The following is a 26726-nucleotide window of genomic DNA, read 5'->3' as shown; positions in this document are numbered from 1 at the left end:
TGAACCCGACCAAGGCCAACAGAGCAGAGTCAGAGCTAGAGTCGGGCGGCCGAAAAGGTAAAGGAAAAAGGTTCTGCTCTTTACTACCTGAAAAAAAAAATGTAAATGCAAGTCTCGAGATTTATGTGGCTTAAACAAAACACAGTCTGTAGTTAGCTTATACAAATATGTATAGGCCACATAGCACACATACATACATATTTGTATACACGTATATATATCGCATAAGTATTTGCCGTATATGCCGTCATCAAGGCATTCTGTTGACTGCCCACACAATCATTCTATTTGCTCAGCTCTCCAGCCAAGTAAAAACCGAGATCTTAGCAACTCTCCGAGTGCGGCTTAGTTAGTTGCGTTGGCCGAGCATGACGTGATTCGGGAATACTTGAAGACCCAACACGCTGGAGGCTCTAATTATGCGGTATTCGCTCATTAGAAAGAAAAAATCCAACATCTCAGGTGAGAACGAGAAATTACACCTAACTAACAAAGCAACAACAGTCAAACGAAGTCGAAATACACTAGTAAATGAAATTGCTGTTATTTAAAGTGTAAATATTGTATTTAAAATATAAATTAATTTTAATAAAATGTTTATATCAGCTTTTAAATAAAACTAGAATTTAAATCAAGTAAATAAAAGCAAAAATAAAAAAATTGTAAATTAAATATAAATATATATTTTTAGCTAATAAATAAAATCCTGATTTATGTTTAATACAAATTCAGTGAATGATTTAAAGAATTTTCCAACAAAAAAATTTGTATTTAAATGATTAATATATTAAAATTACACTTAAAAATAAATAAATAATTATATCATTATTTCTTATTAAGCCAATCAGAATAAAAATACTCAATTTTAAAACGAATATGTTTTTACCATGGACGTTAGCTCTCGTTTGGTTTGAAAAACTAAATGAATAGGAAAATTCTTCATATCAAAACAAATGTAAAGAGGTTTATATTAATGATTTAATTTCATTACATGTTAACTGATTCGAATCGATTCTGAATAGCTCTCCAATATGACACACTAATACACTACCTACTGCCTACCTTTTATCCGATGAGAATGGACTATATAGCAGACTTGTCTCAAGTACTTTTAATACCCTTTTCTCCGAGGCATATATAGAGAGCAGCAGTCGAGCGTGGCCCAGGGCCCAAGTGCAAGATTGTTGTGTGGGCCTCAGTTGTAGTTGGTGTTGTTGCTGAAAAACTGCCAACACTAGGTAATACTCACACACACACACACACACACACACACATAGAGTACACACACATACGCATACGTCATAGACAATACGAAGAGCGCGGCGCCAATAAGAGCGGCTCAGCTTGCCAAATACTCCGACAACGACTCCGAAAACTTAGCCAGACCGGTTGCTGTCGGAGTGTTGTTGCTGCTGTTGGCGTCTTGGCTTTAGAGCGCAACGTCTGTTCAATTCAGTCTTGGCCAGGTCGGTGTGCGAGACACACATCAACGAAAAAAACAACAGAGAACCAAAAGGCAGCGCGTTTCGTTGTCGTCGTCGCGCGTTCGCTTTATCGCGTTCAATATTTCAAGCTGTCGGCGAATCGCAGATGAAAAACCGAGCATGTACGTGTTATATATACAAAATATATACATATAGAAGTTGTAGAGAGTGTGTATTGTCTTTTGTAAAGCCATGAAATGATTCTTAATTTGGTCTTACTTGGGAACGTGCAAACGCATTTGTGACGCTGACAAAATTAAAGAAATTTTTGCCGTTTGATTGTTGTTGCCCTTGGCGGCCTATCAAATTGTTATTGCTGTTGCTGTTGTTGTTATAATGCACAACGGGTGGTTGAACTAGCTGTTAATTTCGACTTCATCACGAATTTTTGAAAAATGTGTTTCGAGCCAGGCTTGTGCTTGTGTTGTTAACTGACCGCAAGTTTGTTGCCTAAGTCTTTTGTTATTGCGACTCCTTGAGAGTTTCAGTTAGAGCAATTAAACTGTATGCATGTATGTGTAGATGTGCCTCAGCACTCGCTCGCTTTTGCTCTTTTAGCTCTTAAAAAGCTAGATGCTCTTGCAATTTTTCCTGTGCAATTTTGAAGCTGCTTTTTAGCCGTTTTTTATAGCCTGTTTCTTTTGCCCTCTCTTCCGCAGCAAAGCAAAATTACAAATAAACAAAAAACCAAATGTGCGCCAAACAAAGAGGAAGTTAAACAAATTAAATTAATGCAAAAATAAAATGAAATATAGATATAAAAAATAAAAACAAATTATGCGCCTGTGAAAAAAAATGGATGATCCCATGAAAAATTTAGTAAAATAAATTAATGCAAAAAATGTATATATATTGCCACATAATTTTATGAATTTGCAAAACAAAAAATATATAAAGCAACTGTATAACACTGGTTAACCAGGGGCACATAACTAATTGGATTACGCAAAGGCATATATACATATACATACATATAGAGATAAATATAAAACGGGAGGATTGTTAAAAAGGTGAGTTGGAAGTTATTTCTTTTGGAATTGGCAAATGAAGCGTTAGAGCTTAATTATGCAGAGATACAGCAACATATTCAATATGGCGCTGGCCATATAATGTATCTTGTTTCATTTTTTTTTTTGCTTTTGCTAAATTGCAAGCTAAGCTACAAAAGATGACTTCATAAATCGCCGTCTGAGGCGGTCCTCATCTTTAAAACCGGTTCGCGACGCGGCCTAAGCTAAGATTCGCGTCACATACTGTATCAAGAAAAACATTTTGTTGTTGTTGTGTTCAAGCCAAAACGTTTATAAGAGCGCAAAAAAAATGTAATTTTTATTTGTTATTTTATATGTATGCGCATGTATGTGTATATATTTATATATATACATTTATACATTTATATTTTGGTCAGCCAAGCTGCGTTTTTCCTGTGCATTGAACCTGTTTAGCTCAAGGTTAGGCCGCTCTTTCCCGAATTGGTTGTCACAGCGCGCTGGCCAAGTTCGCAGCAGCCGCAGCAGTTACATCATCCATCTGTCGATCACAAACATGGAGATGCGACAATCTTGGCTTATTAGCTTGCATGACGCGGCATGCCACAGCGCGTAGCACGAACGTTGTTATACTATCCACATATTATCATTATTATGCCCGCGCACAGCAATTGCCACGTCACGGACATCCGCTTTTGACTGCGGCAACTGCCTCGATTGGATATTGCGGCATGTTGCATGTCCGGCATTTTTAATTTTAATGTGTCAACCACACCAGCAAGCTGAATCTCTAGAAATGCTAGGAAGTGAGTCGCATTACGTGCATGTGCATGTTTGAGCATTAGAAGAGCAGTTAGATCATTGTCAGCTGAGACTCCATACCTACGCTTAGCTGGACTGCTACATGGACACATTTTCATTGGAAACATATGTGAGCTGGCATTAACTCAACTTATCTCGACCTGAACTGTTCAGCATAGACTCTAGCACACTCTGAGAACTCTTCTCTCTGGATATTCTCTAGCCTCTGCAATTGAGCTCAGACTCAGCTACATGGCTTTATAGTCTTCTGCCTTTTACTATCCCTTGCACAATTTTTATGGCAGTCTATTAATACTCTGCTCGCTAAGTGCAAGAGAGTAGATGTGTATAATGCTTAGCTGTAGGTATGTGCACTAAAATCTCTATTCTGATCCAATCAAAATAGAGATTTTAGTGTTCATACCTAGAGCTAGGCATTCCTAAAACCCTTTAAGAGTCGCTCAACAAAATGAAACTGTTTGCCCAAGACTCAAGTCTGAATGGAGATTTTTCAGTAGATGACGTCATATTTATTATTTTGCTTAACATTTTGAGCTCAGTTACAAAAAATGCTCACTTGCGGCAAAATCTTAGTCAGCTCACTGGAATTCACAATAAAATACTACACAGATCATTAGATATAAATATATATGTATTTATATTAATATTTTGTATTAAAATTTTTTATTGATATAAACTTATGTGTATGTCTTACATATTCTCAGAAACAAACTGTGTTAAATTTTATAGCTAGCCATATATTTAGAGTAATGAGCGTATTTATACATACTTATTATGTATATTATTTATCGAGTTTTCTGCCCAAAAAGTTGTATATCTAAAATCCGATAAATTATATCATCAAAAACTGTGTTAAACTATTTTGTATTTTATTTTTAAATCCAGCTTTAGTCTTCAGCTAAAAATAGTGAATATTGACATTGAAAACTTGTAGCCTTCAACAATTATATTACCTCATTTTTATGCTTTGCAATTTGCAATCTTGCAATGCTGCAATTTCACATTAGTTCTAGCCATAAATCTGAGTAATATGAAAAGCTTGATGCTAGCATTTTTAGTTGGAGAAAAACCATTTACACTGCCCACACGAATTGAGTACTAGAATCTATTGCTAATTGGCGGGCACAACATTTCGAAAGAGGCTACGTACACAGACCACTTGGAATCACATTAATCATAATGAGATGGAGCCCGCATAAAAGGCTACGCGCCTCTCGTTAAATATTGGCTACAATTCATAGTACAAAAAAAAAGTCGAGGGACGCTAGAAAAAAAAGCTTGTCTAAACTTTTAGCACTTCTAAGCAAAGGCCTTAGACATAATTATGACTCGGCGTTTCCTCTGCCTCATTGTTGTTGCTGTTGTTGTGTTGGCGTCTAAAGAAGCAATTAGAAAATGTGATTGATTGACAGCTGAGCAAGGTAGAGAGCGGCTTGCATCATCAGCATGTAGAGATGAATGAGAAGGGTTTTCATTTTGGGGCCAGCACACAGAGATTTTCCGGAACCTTTCGCTTTGATGCATGCCCTATTAATTGGTTAATTTGTGGTTGTTAACTATCAAAATATTTTCATATAATGCGTGTTGAGTGCAACACCTTTTGATATGAATAATTGTGGGCACTTGCCCCCACACACCCCCCTCTCTCTCACTCTCTCTCTGTCTCTCTCCCTCTCTCTCTCTCTCTCTATGTCTGTTGAGCTAATTGATAGTCAGTTACAGATTCCGATTCTATAGATTCTTTAAGCATGTGGGCTGTTGCGGCAGACGCCAACGCAGTCAAAAAAAAAAAAAAAAAAAAATTTCAATAATTAAAAGGCAACAAAGCAAGCTGTGAGACCAGTTATTATACACACACACACACACACACACGAGGCACTTCTTGGCCATAATGAACTTAACTTGTTTATATAACAAGCACAACAAGCTGTTCGACTGACCTTGAAGCACAACAACAGCAACAACAACAACAACAGCAAAATGCGTCGAAAATAATTTTTTTTGTTATATATATTTTTATATTTTGTTGTCTGCTTTTAATTTTTTTTACAAATTTTTTTAGTGGTTTGGCATATTGCCTCATTGTAAAGCACTTGAAAATTGAATTACGATTACAACATTTTTGTGGCAATAGCTGAGAAACGAGTTGAGAAAACTCTCCGGAATATTTACATATATATATATATATATATATTTTGAGTTATTTATATGGTATATAATTATGATTTGACTTTGAAGATATAAGTATATGGCTACGCTGCGAGTTCATGAACTTAATAATTGACTTATAATCGCTTTGCCATTTGCTGCCTCGCAAAGAAAGCTCAGAGGTTCATTCAACCTGCGCCCAGAACTTGATGCTACAATGTTGGATTCCATGTTTGATTTTTCTATAGTTCTCTCGACTTTTTTTTGCTGTCATTTTTGGCTACAATATTGATTTTTACAGTTGAGCTAACAAGCAGCTAACGGCTTTCAATATGAAAGACTTAGGCAACGAACTTGCTACTTAACATTGTTCCAGCTCCACGTCTCGCCCGCTCTCCATCTCGCTCTCTCGCTCTCTTGCTCTCTTAGTCTGTCTGGCACGCATTACTCATGTGTCTGCTATTTCTTTCTCTCTAATTATGCAAATTCGTATTTCTGCAGCTTTTCGCTTGGTTTTTTTTTTCGTTTATTATTCATTTCATTTGGCTATAAGGCGTGCCAAACAATTTGCATTGGCTTTTAAATGAGTCAGCAGCTGTGGCTCTGGCTGCGGCCAGGCTTAAGTTCCCGTTTGTTCAATCAGCTGCTGTTTGTGTGTTTTAACTGCAAAAGTAGTCTGGCTAGCTGGGCTGCAACGTGTCCGAAAACCCATAGGCCAGCAGCTTAAATGCTGACAGAAATAATACAAGCATTCGCCTGCGTGGGTTAGTCTGGCCCAACAAGGCGACTGCCTTGCAATTGTACAAACGTTCAACGTTCAACGCTCAGCAACAAAAACACTTTCAAATCCCAGCCAAGTGGGGCGTGGGTGTGGCCAGCTGTATATTTGGCTGAAAAGCAAAATCAAAACTAGTGCATGTAGTCATGACTTTTGAACCGGGTCGCCCAAATTTGCAGTCCGATTTGATTTACTTCGTGCGGCAATTCATGACGACAAACACAGTGACTAAGCAGCTGGCGAGAGTTCAGTATATTCTGATTAGACTAGAGTATATGAATATGAATGGTCAGAATATAAATAAATAAACGATTTTTCACAATTTGCTGATTTGAAATGTATTTAATATTAATAATAATATATGATATACATAAGTTAAGCGTACCCTCGTTTCTCCTCTAGTTTAAACTCTGCCAGGTCTGTCTCTGTCTGCCCTGGAGAATCTAGCCTCATATATATAATAATTATTTAATAACACCAAGTATATCAATTACTAGTTACTTGATGCTATAACCTTTAGAACACATTTTGGAAAATTGTATTTTTTGCATAACACAATTTCTTTTGGCAAATATTCATAGAACATATTTTTGTTTAACCACCATTTCATTTTCATTATAATTTTGGCAAATTTAGAATTGTTAAACACATTTTCTTTGAGCTATATAAAATATGTAAAAATATTTAAATTATCTCTTTGATAATTTTTTTTTTTATAACAAATGCTCTTAGTTTATAACAAATTCAATGAATAACGTTTAAAGAATTTTTCACCAACTCCAAGCGTGTTACAAAATTGTCTGTTTAATGGGTTCTTTTCGAGTCTCGAATTACCAATTAGTCATTAAAATTAAGAGCTGCGGTAGCCAATGTCGCTGGAGGTCTCCGCTTTTAAGTACTTCTAGGCGCAACAAAGTTTTAGTACAAAAGTAAAAAAACAAAAAAAAACTACAATAAAACTGAAAAAGTAAACGGAACTGTTAAGCGTTTTGCCCAAACCTGTTTTTGCACCGGCCTCAGCTCTAGCCAAGAGTCAAGCAACAACAACACGCAGACAATGGGCGCCAGGCCGATGCCAACAACAACAACAATAAATAGCCAAAGTAAATGTCTGGTAACTGGAATTGTTGTTGGTGTTGTTGACTGATAAAAATCGAGACACATTCAAGTCCTACGGCTTAAAAAAGAGTTAAAAAAGCTAAGCTCAAGTCACGTTTATTGCGAATATTCAATGCGTGTTGTTGTTGTTTTATTTCTTTTACTTTTATATAAAATTTGCGGTATAAGAAAATAAAAATTAGGCGTCAATACATAAAAAATAGCCAAACGAAATAGCCGTTGGGCATTTTTTTGTGGGTGCTCAAACGTTTTCTTTTTTCTTTTTTCTCTGTTTTGTTTTTGACAAATCATCAGCTAAAATAAAAAAACAATTTGTGTAAATTTTTACGTAACTGCGTGGCGAAAAAAAACAAAAGAAAACAAAAATGTGAAAAAATAATAATTGAGAGTGGGTGGGGGGTTTCTTCTCACAGGCCACAGCCCCACTAAAGATGTGGCAATTCGTGAACGATCCAATTTAACGCACTCGGCCCAAATGCGGGCCACACTTTTGCAATCAACTTGGCTGACGGACTTGGCTGACAGACAGGCAGGTGGAAAGACAAACAGAAGTGGGCGGGAGGCGGTCGGGCAAACAGCACGCAAGCCAAGTCCAAATATTGACGCACATTTTGTAAGCGAGGCAAGCTGTGGCTGAGCTAAGCACAAGCTAGAAGAATATATGGATGGAGACAGAGAGTGAATACCCTGGAATTTGGGAAAAAAGCTGACGAAATTTAACATAGAAATAAAAGCAGTGCAAAGGAGAGGGAGAGAGGGTTTTGCATAATAGTTCGAGAAGTAAATAGATAAAGAAGAGATGACTAGCAGATGCCCAGTAATCTGAAAATGATGCTAAGCTGAGCATCAGGAAGAAGAGGGAGAGGAGATAAGATAAGAGAGTAGCTGTGTCTAGTTATAACTAAAATTTGGAACATTTCTTTATTAGAAATATTTATTTATAACTGTCACAGAAGACATATCTATGTATAGCTACACCTAGCAGATGCTAAAATAACGTACAAAAAAAAAACTAATGTCATATATGTTTTATAGAAAAACCAGTTGCCCAAGCTTAAACTAAAGTCAAGCAGCCGTTGCTAAGCCGCTGCAAATTTATATTGATTTTCCAGTCATTTAATTTGTCTCTTGCCAAACCAACTCGATATACCCTTTTTTGCCTATTGCACAAGGACAGTTTGGAGAGCTGCGCCTTTCCATTTATGCCGCTGCAAAAATAAAGTAGCTGAAAACTGGCTCATGAAAACAGTTTTGGCCATGTTGCAATTGGTCAACACACTAAAAAAAGTATAAAGTTTGTTGCCTAAGTCATTTGATTTTAGTAGCAGAGACCAAATTAATGTCTCTGCACTTTGTCTTAATTGTTAATTGCAAATAATAAAAGCGTGAAGGGGCAAAAAAAAACTAAAACAATGGAAATTGATGTTGGCGTTGATTGCGAATTGCAAATGAGCAACGGTTGCTGTTGTTGCATTTGTTGCAGTTGCCGTTGTTCATCTAATGACCTATTGCTGGGCATCGTTAGCGCATTTGCACTCGGGCTGTGCAATTGCAATGACCTTGACGCAATCGTCAAGCCGTAAAAAAAAAAAGAAAAATAAAACATTCGTTCCGTTTCGTTGGTTGCGTTTACTTTGATCTGGCCCCCAGCCTCTGCTCTCTATCTAAATAGAAAACTTGTTAACTTAAGCTGGCAAATGACGCTTAATAGCCGCTACTGCAGCAAACCCGAAATATATATATAAACACATACTTATATATCTATAGATAGATATTTGTATATTCTTGCTAGATTTGAAATTCTAATTTTGTATTTTGTTTTTTTTTTTTTTATATTCAATGCGTACTTATTTGCATAGCTAAGCAGGTGAAAGTTTCGGTTGGACACAAAGACTGACAGAGACACACAGCACTTCAATTGAGTTTGATCATGATCTTAAGCCCGTTTGATTAGCACACATGCGAGTTCTCAATGCGAAGTAAAAGTAAAAGCTAAGACAAAGCCATGCCTGACCCCAAAAGCGAACAAAAAACTGTAAAGAAAACCCATATACATATATATGTGTATCGAGTAAGAGAGAGATAGAGAGATCGAGAGGTGGAGACATGTGATGGGCCTCGTTAATTACCATAATTAAGAACACAATGCGGGCTGAGATGCAGCTGCCGCTGCTGCCTGTTGCTAGATAACAAATGGAAACCTTATAAAAAAAAGCCAACTTACTTTCTATTGGAATTGCAGCGAAATTAGCTAGACGATGCGTTAGATTGATCATATACTACCATATAAATGGGAAGAGGGAGGGCAGTCTGCTTGCTGTGGAGATTTCTCATTTTTATGGCACTTGGAGCAAACCACAACCGAAAGTTGTTAGCTGTTAGCTGTTAGCTGTTAGAATCTTGGTCTTTGTCGTTGCCCGTTTCGATTTTGATTTTCATTCGTTTCTTCGTCTGCTTCTGCTTCTTCTTTAGTCTGTTGCTCATTTCAAATAGGTCAAACATTTGTGGTTAGGCGCACTGCTCATATGTGTGCGATTACGCCTGTGTATGTGTGTGTGTGCTTAACACACTTCTTTTAGGTATTTGCCTTAGGCAATTTGCATGGCCGTGTTTCTTGTGTTGGTTCTAATTGTGAGCGTCGCCTCGTTCTAATGAAGTCGATTTAATCGCCCAAACTTGAGTCGCGCCGAGTTCGTGTCTTGAGTCTTTTGATTGATGTGAAAGAACAACATAATTGGTTCAATCAAATGTGGGGCAGATGCCGCAACTAGATAAAGCTTCGATCAAAGAGGCGCCATGGAATAAGCTATCTCTCTCTAATAGCATCTCTCTAGGCCTCTCTCTCGCTCTATCTCTGTCCCTCTCCCAATTAGCACAATTTAACGCATTGTTACGCGCTTTTTGGCAAAACGATTTTATAGTTTGTTCCTTTCAATATCGCTCGAGCAGAAAGCTTTAAAAATTAAGCATGCCGAAAAAAACTAAAAAACGAAATAGTAAAAAATCTACTTGAAAAACTATGAAAAAATGGGCTTTTGCATATGTTTATGGCTGGCGGCTTTGGCACAATGAAACAACAGCACGCGAGGTCATTTAGTCGCCACATTACGTATACGTCTAGTTGCGCTCGTAAATGAAAATGCAATTGTTTAAACAAATATGTTTGCTTAGCGCTTTTTGTCTTCTCTGTTATTTAAGTTTTTTAAATTTTTTTTTTACACGCGCTGCTCACAGCTCGCTGCGCGTTGCTCGTAGCTCGCTTAATTTATTCAGTTGCACGGCCCATTTGTCGGCTTTTTCTATACGTATTTGTTTTGGCTTAAAGGTTTTTGTGTTTGTTGTTTTTGTTGTTGTTGCTGTTGCTGCTGCTGTTGTTTGCGGTTGCTGTTACGGAATGTGTGTCAAACGAATACGACACTTGACAGAGTCACATAAAAATATCCGTTACAGCTGAATGCACGCACGCATTCGCATTGATGATCATCGATTGAAAATGCTCAGATGTTCAAATCAAAGTACATAATATATATGCACATATATTTGTATATATGTATTAGGTGTATTATCTAGAACTTATCATACATATACAATATAAGTTGTATACAATATATGTTGGTTAAAAATCTTTTTTAATGAAATAAAGCATAGATATGTAATATAATATAGAAATAAAAATAATATATATATGTTTAAATTTTTAATTAATATTAAATTTTTTTAAATGTTTTTTTTTTAATTGGTTTTTTCAGCTTTATATTATTTATCTCTTTTTTTCTAATAAAAAGAATCCATAAAAAAAAAACATTTTAGAAATTTAATACTGATAAATACAAACTTATTTATATACATGAACACATACATACACACATTTATAAAACGAGTTTTATTATATATTAAACCGCTAATCTTATCAATATTATACCAGTGCTATCAAACCGACAAATTAACTGAATTAGCTTAGCTAAAATGAATTTTCAGTTGATTTCTGTGCAATTTCCTGCTTACTGAACTGACGTACCCCACTCGAAGGTCACTTCTGAATCCAATTCATTGGGTTTATTGCAAAGGTTTTTTTTTCGCTCATGTTGCTGTTTGATTTCGTTTTTTTTTTTTTTTTTTCAAACTCTCGAAACTGGGTAACGAGAGCAGATGCCAATCAGAGTTCATTATTCATAATTTCCGTTGAGCGCAATGCGCACAATTTTTTCTCCCTTTTTTTTCCTATTTATCGTTTTTGTTTGCTTATTTTCGCTTGCAATGAGTCTGTTGATATTGTAATGGAGCAAGGAATGAAAGGGATCGGGTTATTTTGGAAAGTGTATTGAAGTCTACATTCATTCATTAATAATAAAATATATATTTGAAATAGCAAATAAAAATATGAAAAAATAAAAATAATAACAAATGAAAAATATAAAAATATTAAATGATTATTTAAAGACTGAAAACACTTCTAATCCATTCTGCATAAATATATCAAATTATATGTACATATATCTATATTTTTATTGAATTAATTTTGTAGAGTTTAATATATATTCTAATAAAAAATGCTTAATTAATTTAATATTTAAACATTTATTTAAATTTCACCTTAACCTTCTTCATTTAGAGCATCTAAAATTTGCCCTATATTTATATATATTTTTTTCTCTCGGCTGTCGCGATTACCAATGCATGAGCTGCGCTTTTAGCCTGAAACAGCTGTTGACTGTTTTTTTTTTATTGTTTATTTATATGTATATATATATATTTTTTTTTTTGCGAGTGAAGCTCAATTGGTGACATTTTTGCGCTTTGCTGCTAAATGGGTTTACGTCATGCATCTAATTTTAGCTAATTTATTGCAATGCGAGTATTGTCTATTTGTTGTTGCCGCTGCTGCTGCTGTTGTTGTTGTTGTTGTTGTTAGTATTGGTTAACTTTTTGCATTGGACGGCTGTCAGTTGAAAGCTGTGAGTGAAGCCACGCGGTTAGCTGCGATCGGAAGATCTCTCGCTCTTTCTTCGCCCCTCTCGCTCTTTCTCTGGCTCTCATTGTCTCTCGTTTTTGTGTGGGCCTGGCATTGACAAATATCTATATACATACATATATATTTGGTTGGATAATGCCAACCATTTATCAACGCACGCAGACGATATCGGTTGACCCAATTTCCATTTATTAATAATCCCAAAAAGATTATAGCACCGGGAATAATAGACAGCTGCAATCAATGGGTGAGTGTGTACGTCCGTGCGTCTCTCCGTCTCTCTGTTTGACTGTTTGTCTTGTGACATCATCTCGGCGAGCAAACAGAAGTCTCTAGCGGCTTTTATCACATGCGCCCGGCCAGCCTATGTAAGCTGCATGTTCTTGTGACTCTCGATAACGATCATGCAACAACACCAGCAGCAGCACAACAACAACAAAAACAACAGCAGCAGCAACAATCAACAGCATCAACAACAAGAAAACTTGCTGCCTCTTCCTGACCATGACTCGACTTTCATATCTTCTCACAGCACTCAATGCATGCAGGAAGCTGCATGCAGATGGAAACTGCTTATCATGTGCCCCATTTGGTTATTGATATGTGTTTAATACCCGTTTTTGGTTTTGCTCGCCTTGCTTGCCTCAGATGCGCCCTCTCGATGCGCCTTTACCGTTATGATGCTTGTTGCTTCCTGTGCATATGTGTTGCCTCTGCTGTTGCTGCTGCCTATGCTGATTTTAACCTCATTTCTGGCGGGGCACGCAACCTGTGGCAGGCAGCCTGTTGGCAGCAAGCTTGGCTGACCCAATTGTCAGGGCTGTCTCAGCTGAAAGTTTCGCCTCGAGCGAAACAAAAAAAATAACAGCCAACACCTCTAATCAAAAATTCATTAAACATGATTTTTTTTTTTTTTTTTTTTCTTTTTGCATAATGTAATCGGATTTGTATATAAAGATAGTGAACCGGTTTACGAATGTTTTGTTTCTCTCTAATTAATCACCAGAGCTCGCTCACAATTTCTCTAATTCTCTCTGTTTGTCTCTTTGCAGCACCCACGATGAAGGCAAGCACTCGAATTTTATGCACGGCGCTGCACCTAATTGTAAGTATAGAGATTATGATAATATATAGAGAATCGAGTCATTAGATACCCGATGTTTATATGGAGAAGTCATGCGGATAATATATCCGATATATATTTTGCTTCGGTATATCTGATGCCAACTTCTACTGAGGGTAAATTGGACAAGAGTAAATGATCAGAATCCCTTTAAGTCTAGAGTCTAGCCTCCTCTCTCTCTCTTTTGTTGTACCTATATAGTCTGAAATATATTTAGGCTAGCTTCCAGCTCATACAAGAATTCCAAGAAATTCCTTTGGTCTCCCTATCTAGCTAAAAGGTTTCTGAACTACCCCATAATTCAATTCTACCAATTCCAGATACCAGCAGCACGTTATAGTCTCAAGAACAACCCTATATACATATCTCACTTTTATCAAACAAGCTTGGAGCACTCATTGTCTGACCTCATTCCCTAAAAAAAAAAAGAGAAAAAATAGAAAAATTGGCTAAACACATCAATCAGAGTCCAGAGGCTGTGAATGACAATTGGCTGGCCTCTGTGAGATTAACCTGAATATGAGCCCGGCAACAGCGCCAAGCTGCACTCCGCTGCACCGCATCGTCCATTGATGCCGTGCCAAGTTGCCAAAAGTAGCACAGACTCTGGCAGCTTGGAGTTTTGTAGTTGGCTGAAAGCTCTTCCATGCCTCGATTCTAAGCCGGCTTGGCTTAGTCTCAGCCTCCGTCTGAGTCGCCACTCGGGGAGGCACAGTTTGAATTTCAACTCTAACCCGGCGCGAGCTGCTGTTGGCGAAAGTTTTCTTCTTTTTTTTTTTTGGCTGCATTTGCGCCTTTAGAATCGTGAGAATAATGTTGCCCATATACATAGAGCCAGCCCCCTCTCCCTCTCGCTCTCTATCTCTGTCTGCCTTTGTGTGCACGAATATCTTGGCGCATTTCTCTGCATTTCCATTTTAATTAAAGGAGCTCAGCTCTGCAGCCTGCAGAGTTGCATAGATTAGTGTGGCATTAATGTCGGCTCGATCGTGATTTATGTCAACAGCTTTATGCTCGCCCCCCGTTTGTCTAGCTAATGAACATTCTTCTAATCTCTATCCACTTTCTATTGCAGACAATCGCAGCTCTAACGACACACGGCGCACAGATTCCAACACCAGAGAGTAAGTGCATTAATCTTCCCTATATAACTAGTTGGGTATTAAGTAGTTAGAATTAACATTGAAATTGTGTATATGAAAGCTAGTTACTAACCTTTGCATATATTTATAAAAATTTATATTTAATTTTTAATTTTTATATTTAAATATATACACATTAAATATATATAAATGAAAATGAATTAAACGTTAAAAAATAATCTTAATAAAAATAATAACAAAGGCAAAATTAGCATAAAAAATAATATTAAAAAAAAAAAAAAAAAAAAAAAAAATTAATAAATAAAAATAAAAACAGCATATAAAATAATAATTTAAAAATAGATTTAAAAAATATTATACAAAATTAAAAAACAAATAATGTTAAAAACACTTTATTTTTTAATATGTAGTCAAGATAATAAATAAGTAATATAAATATTTAGGATAAGCACTTGTTAAATAATTTTAGTGCAATCTTAGCTAGCTTTAAATTCAGAACTGACGTAGGTTAAACTGGTTAGGTTTTCATATAAATCTCTATGTGAGGCATTGCCCACTTTTGAAGCCTCTGCCAAATTTGTTGAGGGAATTCAGCCATCGGCAGCTGCTTATTTATCCTGCTGACAAATCTCGCAACTGCAACTGAAATTGCAAAAGTGAAGGTGTTGTTGGCTTCACGTTTACCTGGCTGCCAACAATACCAACAATGACAACAACAACAGCCACAATAGCAGCAGAGACAAGCAAACAAAGAGCTGAGGAAGGGAGGCCAAAGCAAAAGTCAATTCATGTCGCATTTAGCTGTCTTATTAAAAACCGATGAAATCCAACTGGAAAGACTTGGCTGGCCAAATACTGCGGCATACTTCCGCCTGGCCAGCCACACACAGTGGAGGTGTGTAACTGTATACATACATAAATATTTATAAAGACCAGTGCTTGTGCGTGTGTGTGTGTCTATTCAGGCATGAGCCGTGTGCAGCACTTGATGGGCTCGGTTATATAGACTAGGTTGCGCCAGTAATCAGGTCCTGTTTCGTGCAGACTCTCCAGATAGCTGAGGAACTGTTGATAGGTAATGAACTGACGTTGGCTACACTTGAGGTCATGATGATAGGAGCACTTTTCGTCATAGATCCAACGGCGCTGCTCCGGCACTTCGTACTCGGGCACCGGAAATGGCAACGTCTGCTGGGGATCCTTGCAGAAGAGCTCAGCGGAGGCGTAGCTGGAATTGAACATGCTCATAAATGGAATTTGATGACTGAAAAGTTATTTGGAACTCACATAAAGGCTTTGTTGATCTGGTCCTGCACATATGGTAAATTGGCTATGTACTGCATTACACGTGTGTTGTGCTGCTTTTGCAGGAAACGTAAGAATATGGGCGAGAGATGATTAAAACGAACGCACTTCATTAGGTCAGGCACATGGTCAACCCGATCGGGCCAATCATAGCTGACCCAACGCACGGCCGAATAGAAGATCTGAGAGAGAAGGAGGCGAAATGTAATGAAGAAGTAGTAAGAGGAGTAGGAATAGTAGGAGGAGAAATAGAAGGGGTGGGAGTAGGAATAGGAGTGGGAAAAGGAGTAGAAATAAAGGTAGCAAAATCATAATAGCTCACCTCAATCTCACTGTTGACGCCAGCATTGTGATTGGAAAGGAGTCGCTTGACATTGTAGAGTTCCATTTCGATGAACTCGTGCGATGCGACAAGCGTCAGAAAGAAGCGACTGATGCGTGCGTAGCAGAGAAACTCAAAGTTCGTCAAATCCATGTAGTTCAGGTCGGGCATCAGGGTGAAGGCCTCGTTCTCATTCTTAATAATGTCCAGGTTATTCCAGACGGCTTCGATTATCTCCGGGATGCCTAAATATTTGGCCGAACTATAGATTTCCAGCAAGTAGCGATTGCTGTAGCGTTTATGAGGCTGCAACTTTTCGTGCAGCATCCAATAGTAGATGGTGTGAAAGGCCCGCGGCGTGACCTTATGTGATGGCAATTGCACCACATCTTCCAATTTTGGGCGTCGAAAGTAGGGGGAATAGACTTCCAGCACGCACTGAAAGCAATAGAACTTATATATCCCCACAAACACCTTAACATCCCATTTAAGGCCAGCCTTCAGTATTGGCTCCAACTGATCTTTATAACAAGGCCGCTCGGGCTCCTTCCTGTCATAATGTATGTCATCGCTCATATCAATCAAAGGAATTAGTCTGAAATTCTCATTTAGATGAGATGCCCTTAGGGGCAGCCTCTCTTCGGAGTTAACGCGACTAAGTGGGATCAGGAAGGATACGAGAGATGAGAACAGTAGACAGAGAAGAATAGGATTTGTATGAGATGAGAAGAATAGTGAACAGAATAGAAAGCAGATGAAAAAGATGTAACTGTTCTCTTTTCAAAGTGGTGAATAGAGCAGTTGACAGAGACGAAAGAGGTGAAAGAGAGGAGAAAAAAGAAGAAATTTAAATAAGATAAGAACAAATCGAAAGAGAAGAGAAAGGAGAGATGAATCATACCTATTCGCTTGCGAATTATATGTTATTCCCGAGTCTGGGCCCGAATCCTCGCTAGAGCACGGCTGGAAGGTTGACTTGATGTCCATTTGGTTGATGAAAGTCTTTGTCATCCTACTATCCGAACTACTTTCAAGGCTTACTACCTGAAAGAGTGCGAGGATTTATGGGAATTATTAAACCCAGCTATGCCAATTATATAATAGGCATTTACCTTATCCTCCGACGTCTCTGATAATGGAAATTGCTCGTTGATGAGTTCATGCAGCTCCAACATCTCTGCAGTAAAGCTTTTCGAGCTATTGCATCCGTTCGGCTTTAGTTCGGTGCTCGACTGCAGTCTAATCAATTCGTACTCTTCGGACTCCAGGTCGATCAGCGTTGACGGATTCCAAAGCACCTCCAGAGTGGGCTCGTCAGACGATTCGGCGCTCAGTTGAATGTGAGCCGACGACATCTGCAAGTCCGGGAGCGAAGATGATGCAGGTGGTGGAGCTGATGCAGGTGGTGCAGGTTGCGCAGGCGGTGCAGGAGGGTCAACCGAGCAGTCCGCTGTGCTTGGCTGTTCAATGACATCTTCGATAATAACAGAATCTTCCATTTAAACAAAAAGTACATAAAATAACTTAAAATTTGATAAATATAAAAAATTATTGTAATAAATGTTCAGGAAAAACAAATAAAAGCAAACTTAAGATTTCTCAGATATAAATGTAAGAAAAATTTGTATTTCGACTATTGTCAAGAGACTTTAGGAAATTTGTCAAGACGAAAAGCTTGCTATATAATGGAATACAAAATGTTATATAAAAGAAATTTCTGTTGAGCCAAGCCGTAAAGAAAGGGCTTAACTGTGCTCCATTTCGTGGCTGCATTTGACTAAACTCTACATAATATGAATCAACATTAAGCACTTACAACAGCAACAAAGCGAACAACTAAGCTGACTTTGGGGCAGCAGAGAGCAAGAGCAGAAAACCGGCTTTCGAGCTGCATGCAATTACTTGGCCCAGCAGCATGTGCTGTAGAATAGGCATAGAAGCCAGCTAACTGATGCGAATTGCTGGAGGGTTCGTTGAACTAAACCAAAGCAACGCCATCTTAGGAGAACCGCCTAGGAGCCCCCTCCACTCGCATTCACCAATCCACTCCACTTGGGCCAAGTTTTCCAGTCAAGAGCAAGCCAGAGTCAGAATCATAGCAAAAAAGCAGTGCAAAAAAAAAAAAAAAAGAAAAGAATGTGAATCTAGCTGCAGGCGCATCGCACGCGAGGTGTTGTGCACACACACACAAATACACACCTATTTCTATATACTATTTATATATACTATACATATTAGCTTATATAGCTCTGTAGCTAGTCAGTTTACTTGGTTTCTGGGCTCAGCAATTACCAAGCATCAGGAAAGGTTCTGACTGCAATACACAAGTTCAAGGAACTGGCAGCTCTCTAATGCCAGCTGCTGCTGCTGCTGCTGCTGTTGTTGTTGTTGTTACTGCTGCTGCTGCTCTTTGAATGGCTTTTCAATGTCATTAACTTGGCCAGAGTTTTTCATGTTTGTCGCAGCATTTTTGCTTCCGCAGTTGCCAGCTGTAGCTCAGCTCAGCTTCGGCTTCAATGGCTGTTGCTGCTCCCAGGGGCGTCTTATAAATGCCATTGTTTTTCGCAAATACCCTGTACGGATTGCAAATGTGACCAACGCTATAATTTATACATACAAGAGATATAAATGCTACAAGATATCTAGATTTATATGAACTATAATATAGTAATATAATATGATAATATATAGTGATATATGCCCTAGATTTATATAAGCTTACAGGGTATTTCTTAATGTTTAGATTTTTATGAACTAAAATATGTTACAAATAGAATATTTATTCCACAAAATCAATATGTATATATCCCATATGGCTTACAGGGTATCTCCTGGTCACTCAACATCTTCCACTATTTTCTTTTACTGTCTCGTGTATCGCTGATGATTTATGCGAATGGCCCGAGTTCAGCCGCATCCTCAGCTTGCGTTTGAGCTTTGCCTTCGCCTTTGGCTCTGGCTCTGACTTTGACTCTGGCTCTGCCTTTGGCTTTCGCTTTGTCTTTTCGATATTGTTATTGTCTAACTGTAGTTTGTCTTTTCTAACTGTAAATTCGCAAATATTTCATAATCGAATCCCCCCTCTTTTACTTTGCAGAGGATGCGCCTGGCACGCTAAACGCTGCCATTGCCGCTGCCGAGGCGGAAGCCGCTGCTCAGGATGCCACGCCCACGGCGAAGCCAGGCAGCGTTGCGCCCAATGTACGTGTGCAGTGCCAGTCGGGCTCCATGCTGATCACGATCAAAGATGCGCCACCCAATCATGAGACGGGCCTGTTCAGCGGCATGATCTACCCGAAAGGCCTCTCCAAGAACTCCTCATGCCTCAGCGAATACAGGTGAGTGGACTATGCGTGTGCGTGTGCGTGTGCATGTGTGTGTGTGCCATACAGCTTAGATAGACATCATCATCAATATCTCATCTTCTTCATTTTCTTTGCAGAGATCACATTGGTGCGCTGCGCTACAGATTGCCGCTGCGCAGCTGCAACACGATGCCCAAGGAGCGGGTAAGTCTTGTCCAGTCCAGTCCAGCTCATAAAATCTAGGCACCCACATAAGTTGCGCGATTTATGTCAACATTTTATGAGATGCTAGCATGTGGTTGTCTTGCCTTTTGCGACATGCTAATTGAGTTTTTGAACTGTGCGAAACGCCATTAAGTGCTTATAAGGCACATTAGCTGACAGAGATTGGTTACAAGGTGACCCATCCATATGCCAACTTGATTAGCCGACGAACTTGGCGCTGATTGAATCAAGCTGACTGAGTGCTTGTGGCTCTTTGGCATTCAGCTAATGACACGCTTATTAAGGTGCATCATCAACTCGTTGACAATTGAATGGGAGGTGGCAGCCGGCGCACCGTAATTGCTATACGGATGGCGAAGCGTTGCCACAACTGCAGCTCAATTGGAGAGTTAACCATGTAGTATGTAGAGGTCAATTAGAATGCAATGAAGACGGCAAATGATGAGACTCTCTCCGCTTTTCCCCTCCAAAGCGCTTTATTCATTATATCTTTCTCTCTCAATCTATTTTGAACTCTCTTGAACTCTATTGTTCCCCTTTTATCTGACTCTCATGCTTATAAATATTTATCTGTCTCGTTATATATACATATGCCTGTGTCTCTCTCAATATCTCTTCTATATTTCGATCCATATCTCTATTTCTCTCACAGACTCACTCTCTCTATCTCTCTCTTTGCATTTCTATCTGATTCTTTTATCTCCCCTCTCTCTTATATATCCTCTTAAGACCAGATATACAAAATTCGAATAGCTCGCTAAACAGAAAAGCAAAAACAACTTACTTTGAAAAAAACAAAAACCTTTAGTCTTATCTTAAACGAGATTTAGCACAATTTAATTTTTTATTATAACTAAACAAATTGACTTGGATAAAAACTTGTGAGATAAGTCGATGAGTCCAGTTAACCCAATCCCATATGCATGGCCAAATATCAAATGACCCGAAATGGTCAATAAATTGTGATATAAATTTTTAAGTTAGCTTGGGTATTACGGCTCATAGATATATATTGTTGATATTATATTGTTGTTGATGCTGGCTAGATGTTGAATGATGCTTTTATGGCGTGGCTTATTTATTGGCTCATAGCATCGATTTACGAGCGTTTACAGACGCATGAAGCTCATATAGATGGCTGGATATACATATGTTTGTGTATATATTTTGAAATCTCAATTAGCACCTGGGCACACATATATATGTATTTATGGCCAACACACACGCACGCGGCTGTTACTGTGTTACATTTCTTGTTTTTAATGTAATTTCCCAAAGCTAAAGAGTTTTGTAATTTGTTGCTTTTGCCTTTCGCTCGATTGGCCTGACACAAATCGTTGAAATAATTGCCGATCAGTGTGGCAATCGGGCGTGTTTGTAGACTTTTTGCACGCACTCTGTACCAGAATTTCGCAGCCAAGTTTGTTGTCTCAGTCATTTGTTTTGGACAGTCTCTGTCGCCGTTGAAGCGCTAAATAAATAACTATGTAATTTAAATAGCAATTAAATGAAAAAACATAAGCTAAGTGCAAAATCAATAAAGGCCAGGTGAAGTTACCTGCAGTTTTCTCTCTTTGTTGATGTCATCTCTGTGGCCAGTCGACTGCTGACTGAGGCAGGATGCTGGGCTTACGTCAGCGCGGCAGATGAACTCAGCACAATGCACATTTGCATACAATTCAAATGAAAAGACCTATACACACACACATAGACTAGCATAACTGCCTGCACATTTATGGCATCAACTTTTTATTTATGTAAAAAGTCGCGTGTCAACTGCCGCGAAAAATAACAAATAAAAAAATAACAAACGTTGCCACGCCATTGACTTCCAAGCGAGGCTTCACAACGACCCTGTTGTTATTGCTGTGACTAAGGTAGTAGATGTTGTAGATGCTGTTGTTGTTGTTGTTGCTGTTTTTATTAGACTTGTTGTTGTGCATGCCAAGCACAATTAAATAAGCTATGAATATTTTAGTTATAAACGCTGTTTTTTGTTTGTTTTGATTTTTTACTTTTAAAATATATTCATAAAAGTTTTCAATTAGCTGTTTTGTATGGCCTTAGATAAATTGGAATATATGTATATCCTTCTTAGGAGCGACAGCTTTGTAATGTATCGATTTAATATCCATTTTTAGCTAGGCTTATAATTGCAAGTAATTTCTTTAGGTCATTAAAAACTTTTGCCATTTTCATTGAATTGAGAAAAATCAAATTTTTAATATTCGATAATATCCCTTTTTGAATAATCGTCATTTCGAATAGCTCACATCAGTTATACCGCATATTATTTATAGTATAGGGTATGAGCTGAGGTTCAATTATATTCAATATATACACTCTACTGCCTGTCGTTCAGTTCAATATAAGCTAGACTCATTAACCTGCCTACCGAGTAGCCCTCTGTCTGTCAAGTCAATTCTTTATTAATTGTTTTATTGCTGCCTTAACTGTGGCATGCCGGGTCAGCTATAGGCGAGCAAGAGAGAAAGAGACAGAGAAACAAATGTGAAGGGCGCTTTAATTAAATTATAATTACTGTGAACAGCGAGTAAAAAAAAAACAATATTCAGAACTTGTAAACCATGCGAGGCATTGATAAGCAACATTTTCCAAATTAAATTCGAATCAGACCGCGAATAGTGTGAACAGCAGCAGCAGCAGTAGCATCAAGTTTGTTGCCTAAGTCTTTCGTGTGAATCGGCTTATGCTCTTCAGGCTAAACAAAATCGATTTGTTCTGTGCAGTGCGCAGCGCATCTTTTATAGTCTCGAGGCGACGTTGGCGGCCATTTGGTCAACGTTCAACGGCCGACCATGAAAAATGCCAAAAACCGTGTATATATATGTGTGTGTGTGCGTGTGTAAGCCATGTAAACATGCTTCTCTTATTGTTATTGATATTTTATTTATGAAATTGACTTTTAGCTGCTGTTCGACTGGAGCGAAGGTCGCTGCCCACGCAGCCCGCAGTCACGTAACATACGCTTAACGCATTGCGTTGCGACTAAGTTGTGCATTTCTTTAAATCGCCCATTAACATATCTGAGCAGCAGTCGTCGCTGCTGTCTCTTCTCCGATATTCTAAACCAGTTTGAGAACTGTCGCTCAGAAGTGTCATAATGACATAATAGCTGCCTGCTTCCATCTACCGTTATGTGCTCTTCAAATCTTAAATGTCATTTTATTACAGCCCATCTTATTGGCCTCCATTGTCTCTGCTCGCTCATTCTTTCTGGGCTGCTGGGAACTCAGTTCGCTCACATAACTGTCAAACATTTATGACGTTCTGTCGTTGCTTGTTAGCCCTGGGGCTCGCACGTCAGGGAAATAGCTTCCCACTTTGATATTTATGCGTTTGGCCCTTTTGGGTGACGTCGCAGCCACTCAAAAAGCATTTCCGTGCCCAAATCTGTAGACAGACCCAATTATCAAAGACTTCCGAATGCGGCACGTACAGCGAGACCCAAATACAATTGCCAGCAACCACGCGAGCAATTGATGGCTGAAGAGTCTAACGAAAATATATATCTTAGAGATGGGCGGACGAGTGGGTACTAAAGCACAATTTGATATATGGAAAAATATATGAAGGGGAAATATATATATTATATCCGATATATACAGTAACATAAACCAACTAGAGAGACGGGACTTCAAATACTTATAAATAATCTTTTAAAAAGATCTCGGTTCTCAAAGCTATGTAGCTAACCTCAAACATCGGCGACTCCATAGACATTTCTTAATTTATATAAACTATATCGTATTTTGAGTATTATGCAGTTGATGCAACTCAGACTTTGACACGCGATCATCTCTAATAGACGTGCGATAGTGTGGAGTATGTGTTATTGTATCTTTTGTTGTTGTTATTATTGCTGCCTGCCAGCAAAATTAGCACAAGCGCAATTACCGTTATGCGTGTAGAAAATAGAATGTGAAAGAAAGAGAAAAAAAAAAAAACGAAAAGCTAAGTAAATGTGCCTCGGCCCGTGGATGATATTAAATGATATAGGGGCAAGTGGGCAGTAGAATGTCGGTCTGAAGATGAGCAATGATGCAATGCAGCGGATGTACAACAAGCAACAGACATCAGCAGACGCTCACAGCAGATTGATTGCTTCAGCCAGAACTTGGGGTAAAAAGTAAACTAAGCTGAACCGAAATGAAAATTCATTACGCAAACATTGCTAATTTGTGCGGATATGGAGATAAGGGCGGGCTTCACACTTGGCTGCACGAGCTTTAGCACAATTCTACAAAACACAAAGAAGCAGCAGAAGTCTATATAGATAGGTAGACTTGAGGAAGTGCTCGTGATCTAACGACGACGACCTCGTCGCACATCAAATTTCGTGCTGGCAATTTTCAGAGGCAGCGAGGCGTGAATCTCTCCAGCTACAAACCATATGCATAATGAGACACTGCAGCAGGCCCATTGTGTGTACAGTGGGGCAAATCGAAGCTGCGCTCATATGGCTTCAAAGACAGCATTTAATTTCAGCTTACATTGCATGCTGTGGCAAGTTTGTTGCCCAAGTCTTTTGTTTTGCTAGCACCATTCTATAGGAGAAGCGCATAAAAGAGGAGTAGCTTGAGGAAATGCTTGAGCGCTAACGAGCCGTCAAAGATTCGACTTGCATGCTGGGCCAAGTTTGTTGCCAAAGTCTTTTGCAAGTTTGTTGCCCAAGTCATTTCATTCACGTATTTTTCCGCTTTGCTTTTGCTCGTTTCAGGACGATGGCGGCATCGAGTTCTTCAACACAATTGTGCTGCAGCCGCACTTGAAGCTGATAACGGATCTGGGACGCGGCTACCATGTGCGCTGTGCCTACATGAGCCGCGACGCTGCCGTCAAGCCCAAGAAGCATAAGGTCGTCCATAAGCCACAGGCCTATCGCAGCGATGAGCACGACAGACGCGACTATGGCCGCTCGTTGGACAAACAGCAGCTTGACGAGCTGGAGGATGATGATGATGATGTTTACGATGTGGATGCGACTGATAACAACGAGCTGCCCATGCCCGGCTGCCACATGAAGATCTACAACGACCAGCACAAAATCGCCGACGATGTGAAAATCGGCGATCCGCTGACCATTGTCATCAGCATCGACAAGCAGGAGCTCTACGGCCTGCACGTAACGGATTGCATTGTTCGTGATGGCTTGGGCTGGGGCGAGCAGCGACTGGTGGGCGAAGATGGGTAAGTCAAACGGTATATGGTATGGAAATGGTAGCGCATTGCTCAAGTATTCTCTCTCTCTCTTTTGCTTCAGCTGTCCCATGGACAACGAGATCATGGGTCAATTCAACTATACGGCAGATCGTCTGGCTGCCAACGTTACCTTCCCGGCCCACAAATTCCCCTACACCACCTCCGTGTACTATCAGTGCAATGTACGTCTGTGCGCTCTGCAAGATCCCAGCTGCCAGGAGGCGCCTGTCTGCACGGGCAAACGACCCAAGCGACAGACAACGGCCGACGGCAAAGACGACGAAGCGCTGCCCGCTACCATCGAGGTCTTCTCTGGCCTCTATGTCAATGAGAACGAGAATGCCAACGATAGCGACGAGGATGCTGTGTACAAGGAGAAGGTGAGTAGAATTTATACTTGCACCAAAGCGAGGGTAGTTCGATAAATGTATGAGTTGGATATATGTAAATATAGCTGGATAAATTTATTTGCTTTTACGCATTTCTTTTATTTAAATGCTTCTTTTTTCTGTTCTCCTCCATCACAGACCCTGGAGGATGCTCTGTGCGTGTCGCAGCGCACCTTTGCCATAGCCATCGCCATTGCTGGACTCATTTTGATGCTGGCCGTGGTGGCCGCCGTGCTGTGCATTATGGCACGCCGCAGCACGAAGACGGTTTCCAACTCGGGCAGCTCCATTTACAGTGGACCCTACACAAACACCGCCTTCTCGCACAGCAGCTAAAATGTGAAAAACAAAAATTGAAAGAAAAAAAAGAAAAGAAAATCAAAAACTTTCGCAAATATTTCCAAAACTCAATAATGGAACACTCAAAGTGTTTAAAAAGAAAACTTTAAAATATTGAAAATCAAGCTAAATGCCAGCATTGAAGAAGAGCAAGAGCCGCCTGCGGTAGTCAAATGCAGTTTTAGTCTGTAAGGTCACAAGTTTTTAATTTAATAATAATATACAAACAAATAATTAGGTTTTGCATGAAAGGAAAACAAAACAAAATGAAATTTCCCTGTGCAGAGATTACCGGGCAATTTCCCCGTTATTTGCTAATTGCCCGCTAATGTCACAGAGTGAGTTGTACAGTGCTGCCACTGTTTAAGTATATAACATGGGCAGCACTGCATTTCGGTAGCTCTGTTAAAGCACGAACTCACGTGTTGGTGTCGGTTGGATTCCACTTAGATTCTTATCAGAGTCAAACGCACACTCCTCGTTCTCTCTTGTAGTGCAGTCATTAAACTTTATAATTATATGAATATTGTATTTATCTTACTATTTAACTCGCTTAATTTAAAAAAACTCGAACTAACAACGAATGCAGCAGCCGACGCTCAGGTGATATTTGTATTTGTACTTTAAATTTATTTAAAAAACACAAAAAGCAAAAACAAACAAAAGAGGAAACTAAGTTCCAATAAATCTGCCTTTGTACTTAGTTTAATGTTCTATACAATTTTTTCTTGTCATTGTTTAAACTATTTTGCACTACAATATTTAATAAATACTACTACGTACTATAAGCGTGCAGCCTCTTCACAAAAAGAAAATAATATATATATATATATATTAATTATAAATTGTAATAATTGTCAAAGTATTTAAGCCAAGTCCTTGCACAGCTTCATTTGAGCATTGAATTTTATAATTTTTAGAACGCTCGTCTGGAGCTGTGCAATGCTAACATTTTCCATAAAATATACAAAACACACAGATACAGTGAAAACTCTGCTAAACGGACAACTAACTTAAAGATTGAATATTCATATTTACTTTCGCCTTTTCGAACAAATATTTACCAAGCGAACAAATAAA

General features: G+C 38.8%; 2 protein-coding genes across 5 annotated transcripts; one reads left to right on the top strand and one right to left on the bottom strand.

Annotated features, from left to right (window-relative positions):
• The first annotated feature begins 1444 nt into the window (after positions 1 to 1444).
• LOC6579354 lies at positions 1445 to 26664 on the top strand. 3 transcript variants are annotated; one of them, XM_015163628.3, is made up of 8 exons: positions 1445 to 1606; positions 13365 to 13417; positions 14511 to 14559; positions 19263 to 19503; positions 19608 to 19674; positions 24437 to 24906; positions 24980 to 25298; positions 25446 to 26664. In XM_015163628.3, exons 1-8 carry the CDS (start codon positions 1591 to 1593, stop codon positions 25641 to 25643), a joined length of 1413 nt encoding a protein of 470 aa, XP_015019114.1. In that variant the 5' UTR covers positions 1445 to 1590; the 3' UTR covers positions 25644 to 26664. The 3 variants fall into 3 exon arrangements, with proteins under 3 accessions (XP_015019114.1, XP_015019115.1, XP_002005250.2); XM_015163629.3 differs by lacking the exon at positions 1445 to 1606 and adding an exon at positions 2262 to 2494; XM_002005214.4 differs by lacking the exon at positions 1445 to 1606 and adding an exon at positions 12313 to 12559.
• On the bottom strand, positions 15330 to 17787 carry LOC6579355. 2 transcript variants are annotated; one of them, XM_044010745.1, is made up of 5 exons: positions 17278 to 17787; positions 17067 to 17209; positions 16166 to 16934; positions 15826 to 16025; positions 15330 to 15766 (listed from the first exon to the last, which is right to left on the bottom strand). In XM_044010745.1, exons 1-5 carry the CDS (start codon positions 17662 to 17664, stop codon positions 15496 to 15498), a joined length of 1770 nt encoding a protein of 589 aa, XP_043866680.1. In that variant the 5' UTR covers positions 17665 to 17787; the 3' UTR covers positions 15330 to 15495. The 2 variants fall into 2 exon arrangements, with proteins under 2 accessions (XP_043866680.1, XP_002005251.2); XM_002005215.4 differs by having other exon boundaries at positions 16166 to 16820; positions 17278 to 17779.
• Positions 26665 to 26726: the final 62 nt, after the last annotated feature.

This window comes from Drosophila mojavensis, unplaced genomic scaffold, assembly GCF_018153725.1.
Source record: "Drosophila mojavensis isolate 15081-1352.22 unplaced genomic scaffold, ASM1815372v1 contig_80, whole genome shotgun sequence".
NCBI classification, from domain to species: Eukaryota; Metazoa; Arthropoda; class Insecta; order Diptera; family Drosophilidae; genus Drosophila; species Drosophila mojavensis.
This window is presented reverse-complemented; position numbering and strand designations above follow the sequence as displayed.

Bases quoted from the DNA above. Each gene is read 5' to 3' on its own strand.
- LOC6579354 (XM_015163628.3), top strand. The intron at 19,675-24,436 runs GTAAGTCTTGTC...TGCTCGTTTCAG, and splicing joins ACACGATGCCCAAGGAGCGG to GACGATGGCGGCATCGAGTT. The intron at 25,299-25,445 runs GTGAGTAGAATT...CCTCCATCACAG, and splicing joins ATGCTGTGTACAAGGAGAAG to ACCCTGGAGGATGCTCTGTG.
- LOC6579355 (XM_044010745.1), bottom strand. From the start codon at position 17,664: ATGGAAGATTCTGTTATTATCGAAGATGTCATTGAACAGCCAAGCACA. The intron at 16,935-17,066 runs GTATGATTCATC...AAAAGAGAACAG, and splicing joins TATAATTCGCAAGCGAATAG to TTACATCTTTTTCATCTGCT. The intron at 16,026-16,165 runs GTGAGCTATTAT...CTTCTCTCTCAG, and splicing joins GCGTCAACAGTGAGATTGAG to ATCTTCTATTCGGCCGTGCG.